The sequence below is a fragment of the Wyeomyia smithii genome, chromosome 2 (genome assembly GCF_029784165.1).
Source record: "Wyeomyia smithii strain HCP4-BCI-WySm-NY-G18 chromosome 2, ASM2978416v1, whole genome shotgun sequence".
In the NCBI taxonomy this organism is placed as follows: domain Eukaryota; kingdom Metazoa; phylum Arthropoda; class Insecta; order Diptera; family Culicidae; genus Wyeomyia; species Wyeomyia smithii.
In genome coordinates, this window is record NC_073695.1 from 69670716 (window position 1) to 69690272 (window position 19557).

The 19557-nt window shown below is 37.1% G+C and overlaps 1 protein-coding gene across 15 annotated transcripts in view; it reads left to right on the top strand.

Annotated features, from left to right (window-relative positions):
* Window positions 1-15792, top strand: part of LOC129720696 (coronin-1C-like) — a 71366-nt gene extending 55574 nt beyond the window's left edge. For 6 of the 15 annotated variants that reach the window (XM_055672271.1, XM_055672272.1, XM_055672274.1 and 3 more), the window contains exons 3-8: window positions 11900-12202; window positions 12268-12588; window positions 12724-13273; window positions 13329-13633; window positions 13695-13889; window positions 14012-15792. In XM_055672271.1, coding sequence (XP_055528246.1) covers window positions 11900-12202; window positions 12268-12588; window positions 12724-13273; window positions 13329-13633; window positions 13695-13889; window positions 14012-14140 — 1803 coding nt within the window. In that variant the 3' untranslated portion in view covers window positions 14141-15792. Of the gene's footprint in view, window positions 1-4668; window positions 5625-11899; window positions 12203-12267; window positions 12589-12723; window positions 13274-13328; window positions 13634-13694; window positions 13890-14011 lie in introns of all 15 variants that reach the window. The other 9 variants (XM_055672281.1, XM_055672285.1, XM_055672276.1 and 6 more) reach the window with 2 other exon arrangements.
* Window positions 15793-19557: the final 3765 nt, after the last annotated feature.

Consider the following 19557-nt stretch of genomic DNA (forward strand, 5'->3'; position numbering starts at 1 on the left):
GTGTGATGAGAGTGCTTTTAATCTCCTCCCAGTTTATTTCGGTGCCATACAGTTCCAAAACTGCATCGGCATCTCCAGTTATTTTTCCACGAACTGCTTGCATCCAGACATCATAAGTGGGTGTATTCTCCACTTGTCTGAACGCCGGTATAATATTGTCGATTGCTTTAATAAAACTATTTAGTTTCACAACATCACCTGTGAAGCAAGGAATGTCTCTGAGTATCTGTGGTGTTTGCATCGACTTTAAAATCAGATCGATACGAGAAGTAGAACTCTCGCTCGGATCTCTAGGGTGTTCTCTAGTGTGAAGTTGCAGATCGGAGATCTGTTCTTCTTTTTCACTAAGCTGCAACAAAAGTTGTTGTAGCTGCATGGTTTGCTCTGTTATTTGAGCTTTTAGCATTTCATTCTCGGCAGCGACGAGGTCTCTGTTGCCGTCGTATTGAGCCATTTTGTTTAATATTATACGTTTTGATAAGATTATTCGAAGATTTAAAATTATTTTAACACTTTTTGAGAATGATAATTGATATTCGCTTCTCAATAAATTAAACTTCACTAGGTTATTTAAAATTATTGGTTCACTATATTTTTATTTATTTGCTTGTATTTTTTATGTTAGTTTGATTGCTTTTTGTGATATTCAGAGACTCGCTTACGACGGGTGCGGGCTTGTCTCTCTGAATTAGTAGTGTTTATTTTGTGTCGGATCGAAATAATGCTTTTATTTTTTTCCAGAAAGCTATTATTCGTCCTATTAGTATTAATATAGACTAAGGTACTTACGGTTTTCTATGTTTGGTCCACGATATTCGTTCGCGGGGAACTTATTTAGGTTAGCGGATTTTGATTGTGATTAAAAACGCGAATCTCACGATATTCCCTCGTGGATGCACTAACTGCGGTTTCTAAATCGAATCACAATCCGCGCCGACTGCGCCACTTAAAAGATCATTTGGTTTAATTTAGTTTTTAAAAACTTTTATTTGACCGTACTCGGTCACACTTCACTTGAGACTGATTAAAGACTATCTTACAGAGGCCTGACTGCCCTACCTGCTGTCCTAAAATCTGCTGACCTAAGACCTAACGACGATGCAGCACTTGGCGACGTCAATCCGAGTTCCACGTTGAATACTTTGTTGGCTCCGGGCTCCAATCCTGCTGACTGTGCTGTCTGGTTGTTTGCGCGTGGCTTGGTTTCTGGTCGCTTAGATTCAGTGACAACTGGTGTTGAGGATGTTCCGTCTTTAACTTATATATATATATATATATATATATATATATATATATATATATATATATATATATATATATATATATATATTCACAATAATTTCACTTTCATTTTGATTTTAAGAGGATTAGGAAGTTTTCAAGCTTAAGCCTCATTCATGATATTAAGTTTTTTTGCAGGTCAGGTATAGTATTTTTGGTCTCGATAATAAAATCGACATTGCAGGTAAAACCGATACCATCTTATTATTTTTTAGAATACTAGAAGCGTTAAAATTGTTTCTCTCGGAACAGAAAAAAATAATTTGTATTAAAATCACTGGCCCTGCCACAGTACCAGCCAAGTCATTCGTCTTCGGTATGCTTTCTTGGTGCTGAGTATAACCAAATGCCATAACAGGCTGCCTTTACTAACCCGAACGTGACTGCCAGCTTTATATGGGGCAAGCGATGACACACAGTGCGACATTTGCGACATTATATTCATTTTTATTTAGAACGAGGCTCCGACCGGGTTTTCCGTATGATGGTTGTATGTTCTAACCAGCGGAACAAGAATCGGTGACTAAATAGGACTTTATCGTTCCGCTCGTGCTAGTTGCCAACAATATTTTGATTCAACCAAGGATTCATATGCGAGAAAGTGGATCAATAATTTCAAATAATTAGATAATAGGGCTGTTGTGTTTGGTTTAAGCTGTTATTCAATTTTTAAATGCTTCTGTTCATTCAATCACTGTTTGGTCACTGAAATGGAATGAGAACATAGGGATTCATATCAATTTCAATAAACACCATTACATCAAATTACCTCAACTAAGTTTTTTAAGAGTGCTCAAATCAAAGCTTTCTATGTACTCTTCCTATTTGTTCAGATTACTAACGAAACGCCACATTTCGTATTTATATTGTAGTATAAATGATCGACCAACGACGCGTTTGCTTCGGTGAAAGCTGGTGTTAACGAATAAACCTATTCCGATAACTAATGCCAACTGTGATCCTATAACTCTTAGCTGAGTTGATTGAAATTTTAAACATAAGATTTTGCGATAAACGCGCAATTGGTTTTAAACAATGTTGGCATAAACTCATGCAAAACAGTACTGAGTAAGTTTTTCCAGGTTTGAGTTCAACTTGAATCCGCTTATTCTCAATAGTTTGAGTTTTACTTACACCGCACCCTCTGATCGATTGAGTTTTAATGCATGCAATGATGCAGGCGATTGATGTGATGGGTAATGTTTTCAGATTGAAATCATGCTTTCAAAGGACAATTCAGATATTCAGATATGAATTGTTACGCTGGATTCAAATTCAAACGCAACTCGAGCGTACTGCACTGTTAGTATGGTTTCTGTGTACCCGAGAAAAAGATGTGCATGCAAGTTTTAAAACTCACTTGGATGCGAGTGTAAAGTCACACTGCCTACTCCGCTTTCAAGCTTCACAAAGTTCGGTAGAACTGGTTCAACGGAGTTGTATAGTTCTGTTAGCCAATTTTACGAGTTATAAATTTTTTTAAATTTTAACGAAGGTTGAAAAGTAATTATAACATTTATAATAGGATTGAATGAAGTTTTAGGCTTTTGTTTTTTTAAATGCCATAAAAAAAACAGGTTATAAGTGTTAACCTTCATAAACTTGAATAAAACTGGCACTGGATTTTGTTGTACTTGGCTGAAGTCACCATACACTTCAACACCCTATAGAAACGATATCATTATCAGATCGGCATGCGCTGTTAATGATCCGTTATCCATTGATTGGCATTAATAAAAGGAGCATGATAAAAGTATGAATCAGTCGAAAACGTGATAGCTTATAATGTTTCCACTTGTTTTCGCAAAACAGGCTGTTTGCTGCTATCAATCGATTATAGGAAGTGTGTGCATCCCATGCTGGGCACGGTAAGACAGTGCACCGACAGGTCGTGGTCGTGAACCGTATCGCTGAGAAATGCTTGTAAAAAATAACGCCATGAAACTCGAACTATCTGCTTGCAAAAAGAAGTGAGAGGTAACACTGCCTGTTTGGAATGTACCAGCCAGTTTAAGCAGACAGCTGTATTTTAGGGGGAAGACAAGGTAGAGAAAATGTTAGATAATGTTTTTCAAAAGGCAATCGAAATTTATCTATTATTTTTGAGATAATTGTACGTTCGATGTGTTTCTAAGCGCTCTAGCGCAGTTTTCCGATAAATATAACTAGTCTATGATGAAACACCTCTAGCATAAATATAGTTTATAGTTGAGGGTTTATCTGAGAGCAAACTTCATTCAATAGCTCCGCATTTGGTTTTAAGAATTTTTCATGTAGAGATAGCTTATGACGTATTTTGTAGTTGAAATTAAACCTCTTTTGAGCTAACATTTGAATCTTTGGCTCGTACCAACGCAACGTTTCAAGCAAAAAATAAAAACACCCGGTATCATTTCAGGAACAAGAAAACAAGTATCTCGAACAAGCTGATAAGTCTTCGAGTATGGCGGCGGACGACGTGGCCTGGGTCTTGGCCGTCGTGGCCACGATAATGCGGATGACGACTGCGGAGGCCTGCTTGACGACTTTCACTGCTCTTTATTAGCTAGCAGGAGGCGCGGAGCCTGTCTTCTAGTCCACTGATTCCACCATGCGGCAAAGATAAACCAAGCCGTGATGGCTTTGCCCTGCCAGGAAATTGATCCGCGACGATGGCGATTCCGCGATTCCGCCTGCCAAGAGTGTTTGTTTTTTATCTCTTCTGTTGTGGAGGAATCGATTAATTTCCTGATTTTCTTTGCTTACGTTCAGCTTCACCCTGCTCTGCTATCAGGTTTTATAGGCCGAGTTTGAATGAATATAGTTGACATTTGAAGCGCTTCCGTTTCCACGATATGATTGCGAATTTATTTTTTACTTTCAGTTGATATACTGTATCCAACATGAGGCAGGTGCTTGTAAAATGTGACATAATTTGATAAATAATAGCATACTAAACATATGCCTTGATTGTTGTTTATAAAAAAACAGTGTTATTTACTATTACACCATCACTGGCCATTAATTTGTTATTTCAATTTCTTTGAACAAAGCAAGTATGAGATTTATCGCGGTTGGTTCCACTATTTAATGTGGCAGCTGTGTAAGTTATCTCTAACATATTTGCATTTTTCGGTTGGGTGCCATTTGATAAAATGGTCCCACTAAGGCTGTTCGATTCAACATAGATTAATTACCTGTTTCGAAAACTATTTGGTTTTGTATAATAATTATGTTTGTGTTAATTCATGTTTGTGTTAACGTGTCTTGATATATCTCTAGTACCTTTAATATGATGATTAATTTATTGCTTTTTTTAATTATTTTAGGTCTGTTTTAGTTGTAAATAATTTTTTTGTTATATATATGTTTAATTCCTTTGTTTTTCGGTTTCCTATTTTTTCACAGACCTGTCAGTACATTATCGATGGTTTGCTGCTTCGCTTTTCAGTTGGCACTTTGGATAGCCATCCGTGGGCCATAATCTCACCTTGCATCCAGCGAAGCTGTGACTAAGTTGAATCGCATGGTTTTCACGGGCGATACAAAACAAAACCCGTTATGGAACAAACATCGAGTGCCGAATAGCAATATCCAGCGGTGATCATGAATTACACTTTTGAATAACTGCATCTGTTACGCTCGCGACAATCATCAATCACAAAGTCTCTCTTTTCGCTGCGGCTGAACGGGGCTTTAGTTTGACTGACTTGGGTACCGCGCGAGTGAAACACGACGATAGGTACGTCGAGCGGCAAGCAACTACGACACTCGTGCTGACCTCACAGCAATTGCGATTTGGTTCGACGCTTGGTGGCATTGAAACTCCCCCCTGTGAGAAGAAAGCATGAAAAATTGGTTGTGCGAAAATTGACCATGAAATTTGTCGACAGACAATAGTAATTGGTATACTACTGCTGGGAGCTTTCCGTAATTTTCACTTGCTCTTTCGTTACCCCGTTGACAGCGGAAGTCATTGTATCTTGATGATACACCTCTATATAACTAGTCAAGGGCATGTTCTGTGAAATTGAAAATTGTTTAGCATATTGTGAAAATAATAACACTTATCTAAATAGAGCGAGAAAGAGTCGGTTCCTAAAGTTTTATTGCTTGCTGGTTATGTTATGTGTTATTATTTTTATTTGATGTTGTGAATGATTAACGTGTGATTCATGTATTAAACCGTACCACTGGTGTCGTGTTCCTATTAGTTTGAAGAAGTCCGCAGCGAGTTTGCCGAGAAGTGGAACGCGCTGCTGGAAACTGGTGGTGCAAGCGGCGGTTACAGCTTAAGCGATCCGGAACAGCACGTGGGCAGCGATAACGACGATTGTGAAGTAGACAGTATGACAAACTCACAGGTATAGTTCCTTTTCCTATTGTTATAATGATTCCACAAAGAAATATTTGTTATTTCGTACGAAATTTTCTCTCGGGATTTCTATTTGTCAGAGCTCATTTTAAACATTATTAATCAAGTGTTTTGTATTGTTAGAGTAAAGCAATCCAGTTTGATCAATAATATCTTACTGAGGACTGGAATCAATTGACAGCGTTTTGTATTACAATATTTGATGATTTTTTTATGAAATTACTCGAAGATTGTCCATCGTTCAGGGTGGCGAAAACCTGGAGAAATCTGGAAAGTCAGGGAATATAATTTTTCGATCAGGGAATATCAGGGAAATCAGGGTAATCAGGGTAAACTGGGAAATATTCAAGAAAAAAAATTTTATCCGAGACGCGATTCTTTTTTGAACAACTGTTTAGCGCAAAAACTGATTTTTGTAGCATAAGTACTACTACATTGCCAAAGAGAGTATTCCTCATACTCAAACACCGAAGCTGCGATCGCGCTAATTTTCTTAAATGTGCTCTCATGGCTCCGGTGTGTGAGTGCAATACTCTCTTCGACAATGTTATAGTACTACTTGAGGACTTCAAGTTCTTTATACAAGGAAAAGTTGAAAAATGTGCTTTTTAAGTGAGATATCAGCTAACGAAAAAAATGATCGTGAGTGAAAATTTACAGACTTGATTGCGTTTAGTTACATTGCACTTTTTAGTGCTGAATGCTAATAAAATATCAGGGAAAATAATGTTATATTTCAAGGAATATCAGGCAAAATCTATCAAGGAATTTAACTTTAAAAACTTTTTCGCCACCCTGGTCGTTTTTCACTAGTTTTTGCCATCTTTCGGGTAAAGAACGGTTATCACGTCAAAGATTTCTTCGCTTTTTGGTTTAATGAGTGCATTATTTATTTATTGTTATTTTCAAAGTTGTCGAAGTGGTGTCCTAACATGGCTCTATGGACCGCAATAAATGAAAATGAAGATGAAGCGATGTCTAATATGATTCAGCCGCTCGTTCCGGGTCAGACGCCGTTGTACGCCGTCGCTAACATGAAGACACAGCTGCGTGCATGAATGGGCTGTGGAGTAGTATTCACAGTGTCATTGAAATAACTGCGAGAGAGGTGGTGCTGAATGACAGAGAGCGACGGACGTGCCAGAAGCCGCTTGCTTACTGCGACTACGCGTCAGAACAGAGAGAGATACAGGGAGGCAAGAGCTGCCAAAAATAGAGTTCACCATGAAGAAGTGCGAGTACGATGAGCAGGTGCTCGCCAGCGCAGAAGGCAACTTAGCTAGAAACGACGTACGGGACTTCTATGGATCAATCAACAGAGTCAGAAGCCGAAATTTTCCAGTGCCGATGATTTGTAATGATAAGGACGACAACCTGCTTACGGATAAACCGACGATTGCAACCAGGGAAAAATAGAACTTTCAGGTGCTATTGAATAGTGGGGAGCAAGATGAGCAACACAGGAACATAATGAAGATTATTAACGACGAACAAGCCACCAACACAGGAGAAGGTTAAAAAGGTGATTAGTGAGCTGAAAACGGCATGGTCGCTGGGAAGGATGGTATCCGGGCCGAACTTCTGAAAGTGGGAAGCAAGCGGCTGTACCATGCGAACCACCAGATCATCTGGGCGGATGAGTAAATGCTGAACGACTTGTAAGAAGGCCTTATATGCCCAATCTACAAAAAGGGTCATCGACTGGATTGTTGCAACTATCGAGCACTACGTTGCTCAACTCCGCATACAAAGTGCTCTCCCGTATCCTTTTCTTTAGATTGAATCCGTTAACGGAATCCTTCGTCGGCGAATATCAGCCTGGTTATCGACAGGGGCGTTTCAGGGATGAATTAAATGTCCACCCTGCCACAGATCCCCGATAAGTTTCGGAAGTATAACTTGCAGATTCACCATCTTGTCGATTTTAGGGCGGCATACGACTCAGTGAATAAAAAAGAGCTGTGGCAGACTATGCTAGAATACAATTTCCCGACGAAACTAACTTAGCTGAGTCGTACGACGCTGGAGGAATCTAAATCATGCGTGCGAATAGCTGGCGAGCTATTAATCGCGTTCGTAGCGTCAGATGGACTGAAGCAGGGGTATGCGCCCTATAACTTATTGTTCATCATCGCCCTTGAAGGTGCAGTACGAAGAAAACGATTCGATACAAAGAAACGGTACGGTTATCACGAAATCTATCATGCTCCATGGTTTTGCGAACGGCGTTTATTTCATCGGTATCGACGGTAGAACCGAGAAGAGGGAGCGGTGATTCCCAATGACTTATCATTAACTTTGCCAAAACAAACTACATGGTAGCTGGAAGGTCGCATAGAAGTTCCGGTGGTATTGGTGCTGAAAGGATTGATGGTGAACGATTTGAAGTGGTTGGTGATTTCGTATATCTTGGTAAGTTTGTGACGTGACAACGATATAAGCCGTGAAGTAAAACAACGAGCTGCAACTGCGAACAGAGCCTTCTACAAACTACATAACCTGCTAAGGTCCCGTAGTTTGCAAACTCACACAAAATTAGCACTGTATAGAACGCTGATCCTCCCGGTGGCCCTTCACGAACATGAAACATGGACGCCTAAAGAAGCTGATCGACGAGTTTTAGAGCGTAATGTTTTGCGATCGATACTTGGCGATAAATAGGAAGATGAAGTATAGCGCAGGTGCATGAATTACGATTTGTACCTGATATACAACCATCCTGATATAGTAAAGGTAATACAGCGTGGTAGCCTTCAGTGGGCTGGACATGTAGCCAGAATGCCTGACGAGAGAGCCGCCAAAACTATCTTAAGCAGCGATCAAGGAAGAGGCCGTCGACTCCGTGGTAGGCCTTGCACTTGGTGGATGTGTGCGGTGGAAGAAGATGTACGATCTGCTGATGTACAAGATGACTGAAGGAAGGCTGTTCAAGACGTAAACGGGCCGTCGGCTAACAACGCGAAGCAAGGTGTCTGATATGGCGGCTGGCATTTAGCATTTTTCAACAAGTTTTCACCATTTTGAAACACGAAGCCTGGTTCTACAACTCCTTTTGTTGGTTCGATCCTTACACCGTGTTAAAATAATTCGGATACAATTTTAAAATTCCATAATGATATGTAAATATCACACATTTATTTTCTAAGCATTTTTTTATTAAAAGTACTTGTCATTGTGAATATCTACAGTAGATTTTCCAAAACATTATTTTCCAAACCTCTCTCTTAGCTAGCTTTACCAACTTCAAACGCTTTTTGAAGGTGCCGCAGGCAGCACACACGGATTTCATAGATTTTCTGGATAACCGCTTTAAACTGTTCCAAATTGGAGATCTTGTAATCAGCAAGCTTCGACATCATTTCCCCTTCTATGGAATGACATTGTGCCAAAAAACAAAAAGTTGAGTTTAAGTTATGAATAATAAACATGAATAACATTATGAAATAGTAAGTATAGGGTCGATCAAAAACTACGTGGACTAGTAAGGGGCTGCAGGAAGTTGACCAGAAACTACCTTTAATACAAATTATAAAAAAAACGTATGACTGGATCAATTCGAAGAGTAGGGTGATATCTGGAATAACCAGTAATGAGCGGGGTTTATAGATAGACCCTATACACATAGTGGCATCTCCAGGTTTTGCAGAAAGGGAAAACGTTGGAGCATAAACCCTCAAAAGACCTCTTTTCAATTATTATTTGTCATTCACAAATGTACAATCCATTGGAGATTTCAAAGCCACTGGACACGTAACCACCACACTTCTCCTTTTCTTTGAAAATCATCAGTTTATTTAGATAATATCAGTCATTGCAGTTTTCCATCTGGATACTGTTGGCCTACAATTCTCGCTTTTAGTCATTAATATTTTAAATAAAACTATAGCTATAACACCTACTCTAGTTTTGATGTGAAGGTGAATTCCGCTTTCCAATAATTATAACTTGGCACAATCTCACCTCAGAAGCGCTCAAAAAATGTATAGTTAAGAAAAACATTATTTCGTGAATTAAGGGGTTATATACTTTTTTAGTCGAGAAAAATAAGGGAAGTTTGAATTTATTTTTAAGTGCATAGCACCATTTTCATGGCATCAAAGCGATATTTTTCTGAAAGTACAGTTTATCAACAACAACAAAATACGGTTGATTTTTAGATATACTAATTATTACTGGAGTAATGACCGTTTCCCCGAAACGCTTTTTTTGCAGAGGCTTGCAGTGATCCCGATAGAGACTCAGCGGGTCAACCGAAATCAAAAAACTCATATTATTTCATTAGTTTAGAAGTGTGCCGGGTGCTTGAACGATCGCTTTTATGAGTATTTTGTTTTCAGTGCAAACGGGAACGTTTTTCCCAAAAAATGCACGTTTTTAGCGCTAAAAATTGCATTAAAAATTTTTTTGCGGCAAAATGTAACTGTATGTTTCAAAAAGCGATCGTTCAAGGACCGGCGAGGTTAATAACGAAAATTAAAAGAAAAAGGTGAAGGAAATCGGTTCAGTAGTTTTCCCGCAATCAGGATCACGGCAGTCATTTTTCGGAAAACACTATTCCGAGATAATCGCGTGTAAAGTTCCAAGTTTAGCTTATGCGGCCGTGGCGAGGCGCGCTGCAAATCGCTCTAACTTTCTTCCTATTGCTCAGATCTCTATGAAAATTTGTGAAAATGTTCTCAAGATGTTGTATTTGAAGATAATGCAATAATTTTTTTTCGGTTTTTTGAAAACTGAAAAGGTATATAACCCCTTAAGACAAATTTAATACATCATATTTTCTCAACACATTAAAGACGACATCCTAACGTACCATCTGAGCAGTAAGTTGATGTGATTTCTTGACCCATGCGTTATTTTTTGGTAACGTTATTTGCGCGTGTTTTTCACCCTGTACGTTTAAACATTGTTTAGGTAAAACAGTTCACTAATATATTCTAAATATCTTAAGTAATTGTACTTACAAACATTTCCCGTTTTGGCTCAATCTCACCCCCGTGGCCTATTGTCACCTCGGCAGACGTTACCACAAAAAAATTGTTTTCAAGCCACGACATTTACAACTTTCATGAAAATGAATGGTAAAAATTAACAAATTATTATTATTGTTTATTTGGATACATTTTTGAAGGGAGTAGGGTGACATAGAACAAAAATAACATTTGTAAGGGCCCTACTATTCGATGCAAAAATTCCTTACATGATTGCTGTTGGTTCAGCTATTTACAGATGGCTAAACCTGTTCGACGTCCTTTGGTTTCAACTTTTGTGGGACCCACATTCACACTTGCCAAAGCTATCACAAAGACACAAATGTCGTTATGTTTGATGGATTGTGCGCCATTATGAACACATTAAAGAAATATCATAGGTGAAAAAGGTGCACAACAACACACAGTGGTCTAAAATCGAAAAATATTGATCGTTTTTTTAGATTTGATGGTGAAACATTGATTTTATGTATCCAGCGTCTTCAGCAAGTTTATTTCATAAAACAAGGCCTTTCTGTTGACGTTTCTTGATCAATCCCTCTAACAGTGTGATATAAAATTATTTTTTCTAATTTTTAAAATACCAGATTGCCTTCTTTAGCAAAGTTGTAGAAAAATCTATAAGAAAAAATATTGCTGAACTCTATAATCTTCCATCTGTACGTTGGACATGACAAAATAACATTTTTAAGGAACACCCCTCAAAATGAGTTTCTTGTTCATAACTTTTTCTGTTTTTCTGTAAAGCCGCGCATTTTTGTTAAATAAACTGCTTTGATATTTTCATTTGTTGTCAAGATATTTCCAGTTTTTCGTTGAAAATAGCCATATTTTGAGTCCAAATATCTCGGAAGGTTGCAAATAGTAGCAAACCATACTTTATGCATTTTAAAGTATCACCCTTTGAAGAAATTTAAGTCAGCTCCCTAACACCCTGTATTATTGCATTAGCATAAGTACAAGAAATATTGTAGAAAACTAGTAAATTCAAATAGTTTGTAAATTGCGTTACTTTTTATAAAGTATAGGAAGGTGATCAATTTCATTCTAGTTAAGGTAGTGTCAATTTGTAGTGTCATTTACAGAAACCGCAGCGAAGCGATAAATTATGAATCGATAGTTTGTGGTTTTCGATCGTTTATCTTATACATCAAAGCGTGAGTTCTGGTATAATATTTCGTTATTTGAAAACAACTAAAAAGTGTATTTCTTTGCAACATTGTTTGCTACAGCCCACCTAATATATTCGTTGTCACTTTCAAATATCCTTCCACAGTTGTGGTTCCGCGGAGTACGTCCATCCAAATTCCGCCATGTATACGGCCTGCCAACGCGGAAGGAATGTTGCTACACCGACATCAGCGTGGTTCGGAGCGGCAACGATGGAAATTTCTGTGCTGTCAATCCCACATTCCTGGCAATTGTCGCCGATACCACATTTGTGGTCATTCCAATCAACCAAACCGGACGTATTGACTTTCAGTGCTGCAAGGTGATAGGCCATACTGGACAAATACTAGATCTCAAATGGAATCCCTTCGATGATAATATGATTGCATCGGCTTCGGATGATTGCACTGTCAGTATAAGTGAAATAAATCGTGTTTCCTTATTACTTGAAAATAAAATCTCATATATTTGTAGATCAAAGTATGGAAAATCCCAGAAGGTGGTTTAACAAGCAATCTCAGCGAATGCACAGTCGATCTGGCGGGTCATAAGCGTAAGGTTATGCACATCGAGTGGCATCCGACTGCATCTAACGTGTTAATCAGTGCTGGGTTCGATCATCTGATATGTTTGTGGGATATCGGTAATTCCGACAAACCACTACTTAACGTAATTAGTTGTCACGTAGATATGATCTACAGTTTGACTATCAATCGTGACGGATCACTGATTGCGACGACTTCCAAAGATAAAAAATTACGCATCATTGAGCCCCGCAGTGGAATTGTAGTTTCGGTAATTGTCTTTCCCTTTTCGTTTCCATAGTTATTGCATGCAAGCAGCGAGGTTGGATGTTTATTTTTGGATTGTCGATAATGTAGATCAATCGCATGAACTATCGATGAATAACATACATTGTGTTCATTTTAGGAAGGTGTTTGTCATATGGGCACAAAGTGCTCGAAAGCGGTTTTCTTGGACAACAACCGCATCTTGACGACTGGATTTTCGCGACATTCCGATCGGCAGTATGCTGTATGGAATCAACACGATTTGAAGAAGCCACTAGCACAGGAGGTAATCGATAGCTCGAGTGGAGTGGTCACGCCATATTTTGACCACGACACCAAGATGATTTATCTCGCTGGCAAAGGAGACGGAAACATACGGTATTATGAGGTGGTCGATGAAGCACCATATGTGTATTATTTAAACCAGTTTCTTTCGGGGCAACCACAGAAAGCTTTGGGTTTTATGCCAAAACGAGGTGTAAATGTGACTCAGTGTGAAGTTTTTCGATTCTACAAATTGCACGCTACAGGAAATATTTGCGAGCCAATCTCAATGATTGTTCCTCGCAAATCGACATTGTTTCAGAGTGATCTATATCCCGATACCTTAGCTAATATACCAGCAATCGCTGCTAAAGAATGGTTCCAAGGGCGCAATGTACAGCCGATACTGAGGTCTATGAAGACGGGTGAGTTATTATAGCATTTTTGGGTGTTAAATATGTAATTTTTTTTTTTTCACAGGCGAATCAATTGTGGAAGTGGTTACCCAGAAAAACCGTACAGAAAACAGAAACAGTATAACTATTCAACACCAAAAGCACAACGTTCTTAACAATCATCTTGGTAACCACAATGGAACACACAATAACACTACTAATGGTACCACCGTGAATGGTGGCAATTATACGAACGGCGGAAGCGTGGGCTCACAAGTCAACGGAAAGAGCAACAAGGAGAATGAAATCGATAACAGGAAGCTGGATAACAATACAAAAAAATTTGCATTCCTATCACAGCCAACCATACCAGACTACAGACCGCAAACGGTAGTTTTGTTGTTTGGATCAAGACTTTTACACACGCTATTGAAAATGGTTTTATTTCTAGATAATCGAGAAAAGCCAGAAAACGTCGACTAACCAAAGTACAAAGTTCCACCAGTTGCAGGCAATTTTTGGACAGCATCAGACGGCGAACCATAAGGATATCACCAATCTGCAGAATAATCTACTGAGTAATTCGAGAAACAGTTCCCGCAACAGTTCGCTGGAAAATATCAACCTGCTGAACTCGGAGAATGAGGTGAGTATTTTTTGGGCAATCTACTATGTTTTTGAGAAGTATAATATATTCAAATTAGATTGTATGATTGTACATCGTAGTCATCGTTCCCGATCTGACGATTTATTATGATATCTTTTCAGTTAAGAAAAGCATTCAGCAAGCAAACAGAAGAAATCAAAAGTCTCCGGAAATCGCTAAACAATTCAGAGAAACGTGTCCGCGAGCTAGAAACCGAGGTGAAGCGATTGCAGCTGCAGCTGAAGCACTAGATGGGAATCTACCAGCAAATTGTATCATTCCACTTTTTTCGAAAGCTAGTAATTGTAAATTTTTTATTATTGCTTTTTGTAGCATCTTTATACGAAGCAGGTAATTCGTATTGAAACAGCGCTCTTGTGGAATAAATCATAATAACCTAGATTTATGATCTCCACTTGCAACGGAAAAAAGAGACGGTTAAAACCATCAGCAAGCTTCTGTCAAAAAGCTTTATATAAAGACACTGAACTCGCACGCTCTCTGGAGGTGTTCCATTTGTATGCAATCAGTTGCATAATGCACGATTGATGAAACCGACAAGACTTGATAATAAATTCCATTCATCTGCCGTTGACCAAACGAAAACTCAATCGAGTAAATGCTTTCTAATTGCTTTTTTACGCCTAAAACAGTTGAAATAATAAATCAGAAAACCAATAAGAATAGTGTACTTGCATAAAGTGGTTTTAACTTAAGCTTGCATGTGACCCTATAACGCAAGGTAAACATGTGATTTGTGATTACTAATGAAATATTCAAGGAAAATTTAGTGAAATAAACCGTCTAATATAATGTAAGCTCATAGTCTGTAAGCTAGAAAGTAAGCTTAGGACGACGCATTGTAGTTGTAGTATATAATACCCGTGTAGGACTGTAGGATTGCATTGCGAACCAAACACAACATAGAACAGCAGTTCCGGAGGACAACACGAAAAAAAGTAACCACGAGAAGTTACCAAGTTTGACGATGATCGACAAGTTGCTTATACTTAGAATGGCTTTTATTTGGTAAAATATTGCAATAGAAAGGTTACCTATTGTCGAAAAAGTAAATACATTTATTCGGCGTAATAATGATAAAAAAGCAGGGAAAATGCCGTTCGTCGACATTGGATGTAAGCTAATAATTTTTCTACACAATTATATTTGTTTGGCGTGAGAAAAATATATGTGTTGACGTTTTCCGCTCCGTTCTGATATAATCAGAAATCAAAAGAGCTATTCTTGTTTGGTTCTTCATGATAGTGTAGTTCAAAACGCATTGTTTTGTATCCATCATCTGAATATGGCTGTAACACTGATCTTTTGTTGGGTTTGAACTTTTTTTTCTTCTCTGAAGCGAATAGGCAACTGTTGTGTATGTATTATCGTTCAAGTTTTTATTTGATTTTTTTAACCTCTAATTAATATGTTTTAAAAAATCGAATTTATGATGGTTCTCGGAACTTGAAAATTTTTACCAATCTGAATCCATCGAAAGAATGATGATTAAATTAACTAGATCAACATTCCTTTGCTGTGCGTGTATATGTAGGAGATGGTCATAAAATCTTGTGGATAATGACAGGCATTTAAATGAGTACGTATTTGAACGAAATAAACGATTTTTGCACAAAGCAGAACTACAATAGGGTACATATATTTTACTATAAATAATGCATGATTTTACCCGTCTAAAATTCAAGACGTTTAATGTTATTTGACCAACCGAAAAAAAGCGAGGATTCAACAAAACTCAAATATTGCGAAACGCGACAAAGAGGACAGGCTTAGAGTGTAGCATCATGCTGTATGTGAAAGCTATAATCGAAATGAAATATAATTAATAATAAAGAGCAATGTTCGATGTGGCAAAGCAAGTAAGCGAGGTCTTCATGATGAAGCGTTGATTTTTCATTACTGGGAATAGAATTGAGAAAAGATCTTCAGTTCCAAAACCAAAAATAGCAAAAATAAATCAATCTCGATTGGAAACGCCATTGGTAAAGCGATCATCTTTAATTCGGGTGGAACTTTTGGTAGGGGTAAGCGGGGTAAGACCGCCCCCATAAGCAATTCTGTTCATAGAAAAAAAAGTTGCGGCTGCAATTTCATTTTTTCTTCGCTAAGAGGTTCTTCTATTCAATACCCGCATTTAAAAAATAAGAACTGGAATATTTTTGTTTATTTTCCAGCTTTTTTTTTAATTTTTAAAATTCATTGAAAATGTGCAGATCTTTTTCATGCGGGGTAAGCCCGCCCACCAGCGGGGTAAGATCGCCCACAATTTTTTGAGGATAAACAATATTTTTAGGGCCGAAACGGTTGATTCTATCGGTATAGTGTCTCTGACAAAGTTGTAGATGGTATTTTTTTTCTTTTTAAATAAAATATACACTGTGAAAAATCTGAAAAAAAATTTTTTTTTCTAAGTTTTAACTTATTTTGTTTTCTGATTATTCAAGTTCAAATCAATGTTTAGGTAACTTTTTTGGTTTTCAAAATAAATATATTTTTCAGAATTGGGGTTTTTCAAGATATTAAATTCATAATATACCTATCTTTAAGCTAAAAATTAAAACTCATTAAACCTATCTGTATGATTCTTTTGAAGACTTCTTATGTATAGAAAAATACTAATAATTATTATTTCTTTTATTTATATTTTCGATTTTTTATGTTTTTTTTTTGAAGAACAAAATTACCAACGACTCTATACACCAAATAAACCGTCCAAAAAAAAAAAATCATCACAAAAATTGAGCTATTAATATTTCTATTACTCCATGATCCAACAACCATAAAATTTTAGCTTACCTTCTGTAGATTTTACAGGCAAAAACATGTTTTTTTCAAAACAATTTGAAAAAAAAAATATATTTTTGATTCCATTTCTATATTTTTTCTTTAAATTTTTTTAGAGTGTGTACTTTTTTCGAAAGTAAAAAACTACTATTTTCAATTCTGCCGAAGACGTCATACCTATCAAACACACCGTCCTGGCTCTAAAATTATTTTGGTTCATTAACACCATTTTCACACAGGTTTACTTTTTTCAAAAATAAGTCTTGTTAAAATATATTACTAGAAAAGCTTAAACCAAATCGAAAATGGTCGATTAACATCGATGTCTTATGTGGCTTGAAGTTGCTTTACTGATCCTATAAATATTCCCTTTGTAGTGTCGAGGCATTTGGGTCTTGAAGTAAAACAACAAGCAGTTGGATTCGTGGCGGTTTTACCCCTTGTATAGTGGGCGACTTTACCCCCAGTGGAGCATTTTCATATTTGACCGAAAAAGTAGTCAAAATTACAAGATTACTCACGGCCTTCGATATTTCCGAAAGAAGATAGATTCAGGCAAGCGATTAAACGTATATTCACGAACAAAACAATAGATTTTTAGACTGAAAAACCTTAAGTCCCGTTGCCGCAAAACAATAGCGCATTGACTGGTTGCCAGCTTAAAGGTTGTTTTTGATTATTTCTGCGACCGTTCGTGCACTATCAAAACAGAAAAACGTGCAAAATGTTATGTAATTATACTGTAATAGACACGTTAAAGAAATTTTTCAATTATTTTATAACTTGGTAGTAAAACTACGGTGGGCGGTCTTACCCTGTTTACCCCTACATGTATTTTCCACCGATTCTGGACATCTTACGAATGACGGTAACAACATGATCAGACTAAATTTAAAAAAAAAACGGCATCGAGCATCACGACTGAGAATTATTATTTTCATTTACATTTTTCAAAGTTGTAATAAACAAAACTAGTTTAAAAAACGGATTGAATTGAAAGCATATGCAATTTATTATTGCTTATGTGCGGGTGCGGTGCCACAGAATATTGTAACAGACGAGGTAGATACTGAAAATCGCCATCTTGGAAATAAAAATGGCGTCTAGGTATAAATTCCGGTATTTGGGTATCATCCCCATTCTGGAAACATCCATTTTGAATGGTATTTGGCCATTCCAGTCAGTTCTCGGTCGAAATCGGCGTTCAACATAGCTTGACATTTTTCAATAGTACCTACCATAGCTAGCATATCAAAAGGGCCTATTGCAGAAGACGAGGTGAGCGGTGAGTTACTCGCCTACTCGATAGCGAGCGGAGCTGCTCGACTCAGCTGTCACCAGTTTCACTCGCGTTTCCTAATACAACATTCTATAACTATCTATAACTCTGCTGAAGACACTGTACTGATCAAAGAAACTGTTTTCGCTCTAGAAATATCATTATTAGGTAGTCGGCTCAGGAAAACCTCCTAAAGTTAGATTTTTCGGTAGCAGAAAGAACATATGAATCCAATCGACATTTCATTTCAAGTTCAAAATAACTCTCATTTATCGGCTAACAGTGTGTAGTTAATTTTCGTAAAAAAAGATTCAGATTTATTTTTTTGACGTGGGACTACGTCTTTGTTTTCTATACTGTGATGCATTCTGTACAATAGGAAACGAAACTTGCAGATGTTACGTCAGATTTCAAACGATAATAACAGCATAACCACATGATGGATATCAATAATTAATATATTGTTGGATAGATAAAACGTGTAACAATTTTTTAATACGCTAGTCATCATTATTATTTCACTGCTCAACGGTGAAAATTGATAAAAAGTTACAAGGAAATTTACACGAACAATGAACCAATCACACGCGAGCATTCCTAGCACAGACGATGTGAATGGACACCAACCATTCCCTGTGATATTCTCTGTTTCAATATCAAAAAAAAATGTACAGAGCCACCCCGTCCCAACAGGTCAATTTAAGTTTGCTTCCATGAACTTAGACTAATCTGAAGTCTCGAAGGTAAAAATTTTTCAAAAGGTTTTGAAATAAGCCTTTTACTTGAACAATTTCTAAACCTGCTGTCAGAACATAATAGAAACTGATGTCTTGAAAGAAAACATGCTGGTAAAAGCAACAATACCGTACAGTATAATATACATATTATGTGGAGCAGAGCGCCGCTGGTCCTTCGTCGTCTGCAGTGGTACACGATTTCTATTTCCGTGAATTTTAGGAAAAACTGTAATGCTGCTGCATTGATAGTGATTGAAAGTTTATCTCATGAATATGGTTACCTTAAAAAAACATAAACTACTCAACAAGAATTGAACATTTTTGCAACGGTCATAAGAAATTTTTTTTGCATTTTATCTTCGATGTTCATTGAATGATCGTGATCGAACGGGTAGATTTCTGGAAATACAAATTTATAGAAGCTTAAGAGCCTGCGAATGCTTTTGAATATTTTGTCGATTCACTAGGATCTATTCAGAATCTTTGTTACACATTTCAACATTGTTAGATGATATACTTTTGTTTTCAACTTAACAAACAATTTTCTTACGTATATTAGTTGTCTTCGTAATACAGTGAATGTAGTTGTTGGCAAATGAATAAAACTTGTCAAACAAAAAGCAGAAATTAATCATTTCGAACTTTAACTTCCTTGTTATGATTTTTCGCTGGAAGATCTTGATAATTTTGTTCAATATATCTTCTTATATTTTCCAATGAGTGAACCTATGTAACGGCTTCGAAATTACTTCCGTAATAAGATTTATGTAATAAATTTAATTTGATCAGAGTTAAATAAGACAACATCATGTAATATGATAACGTAGGTATTATTGAATTTGGTTTA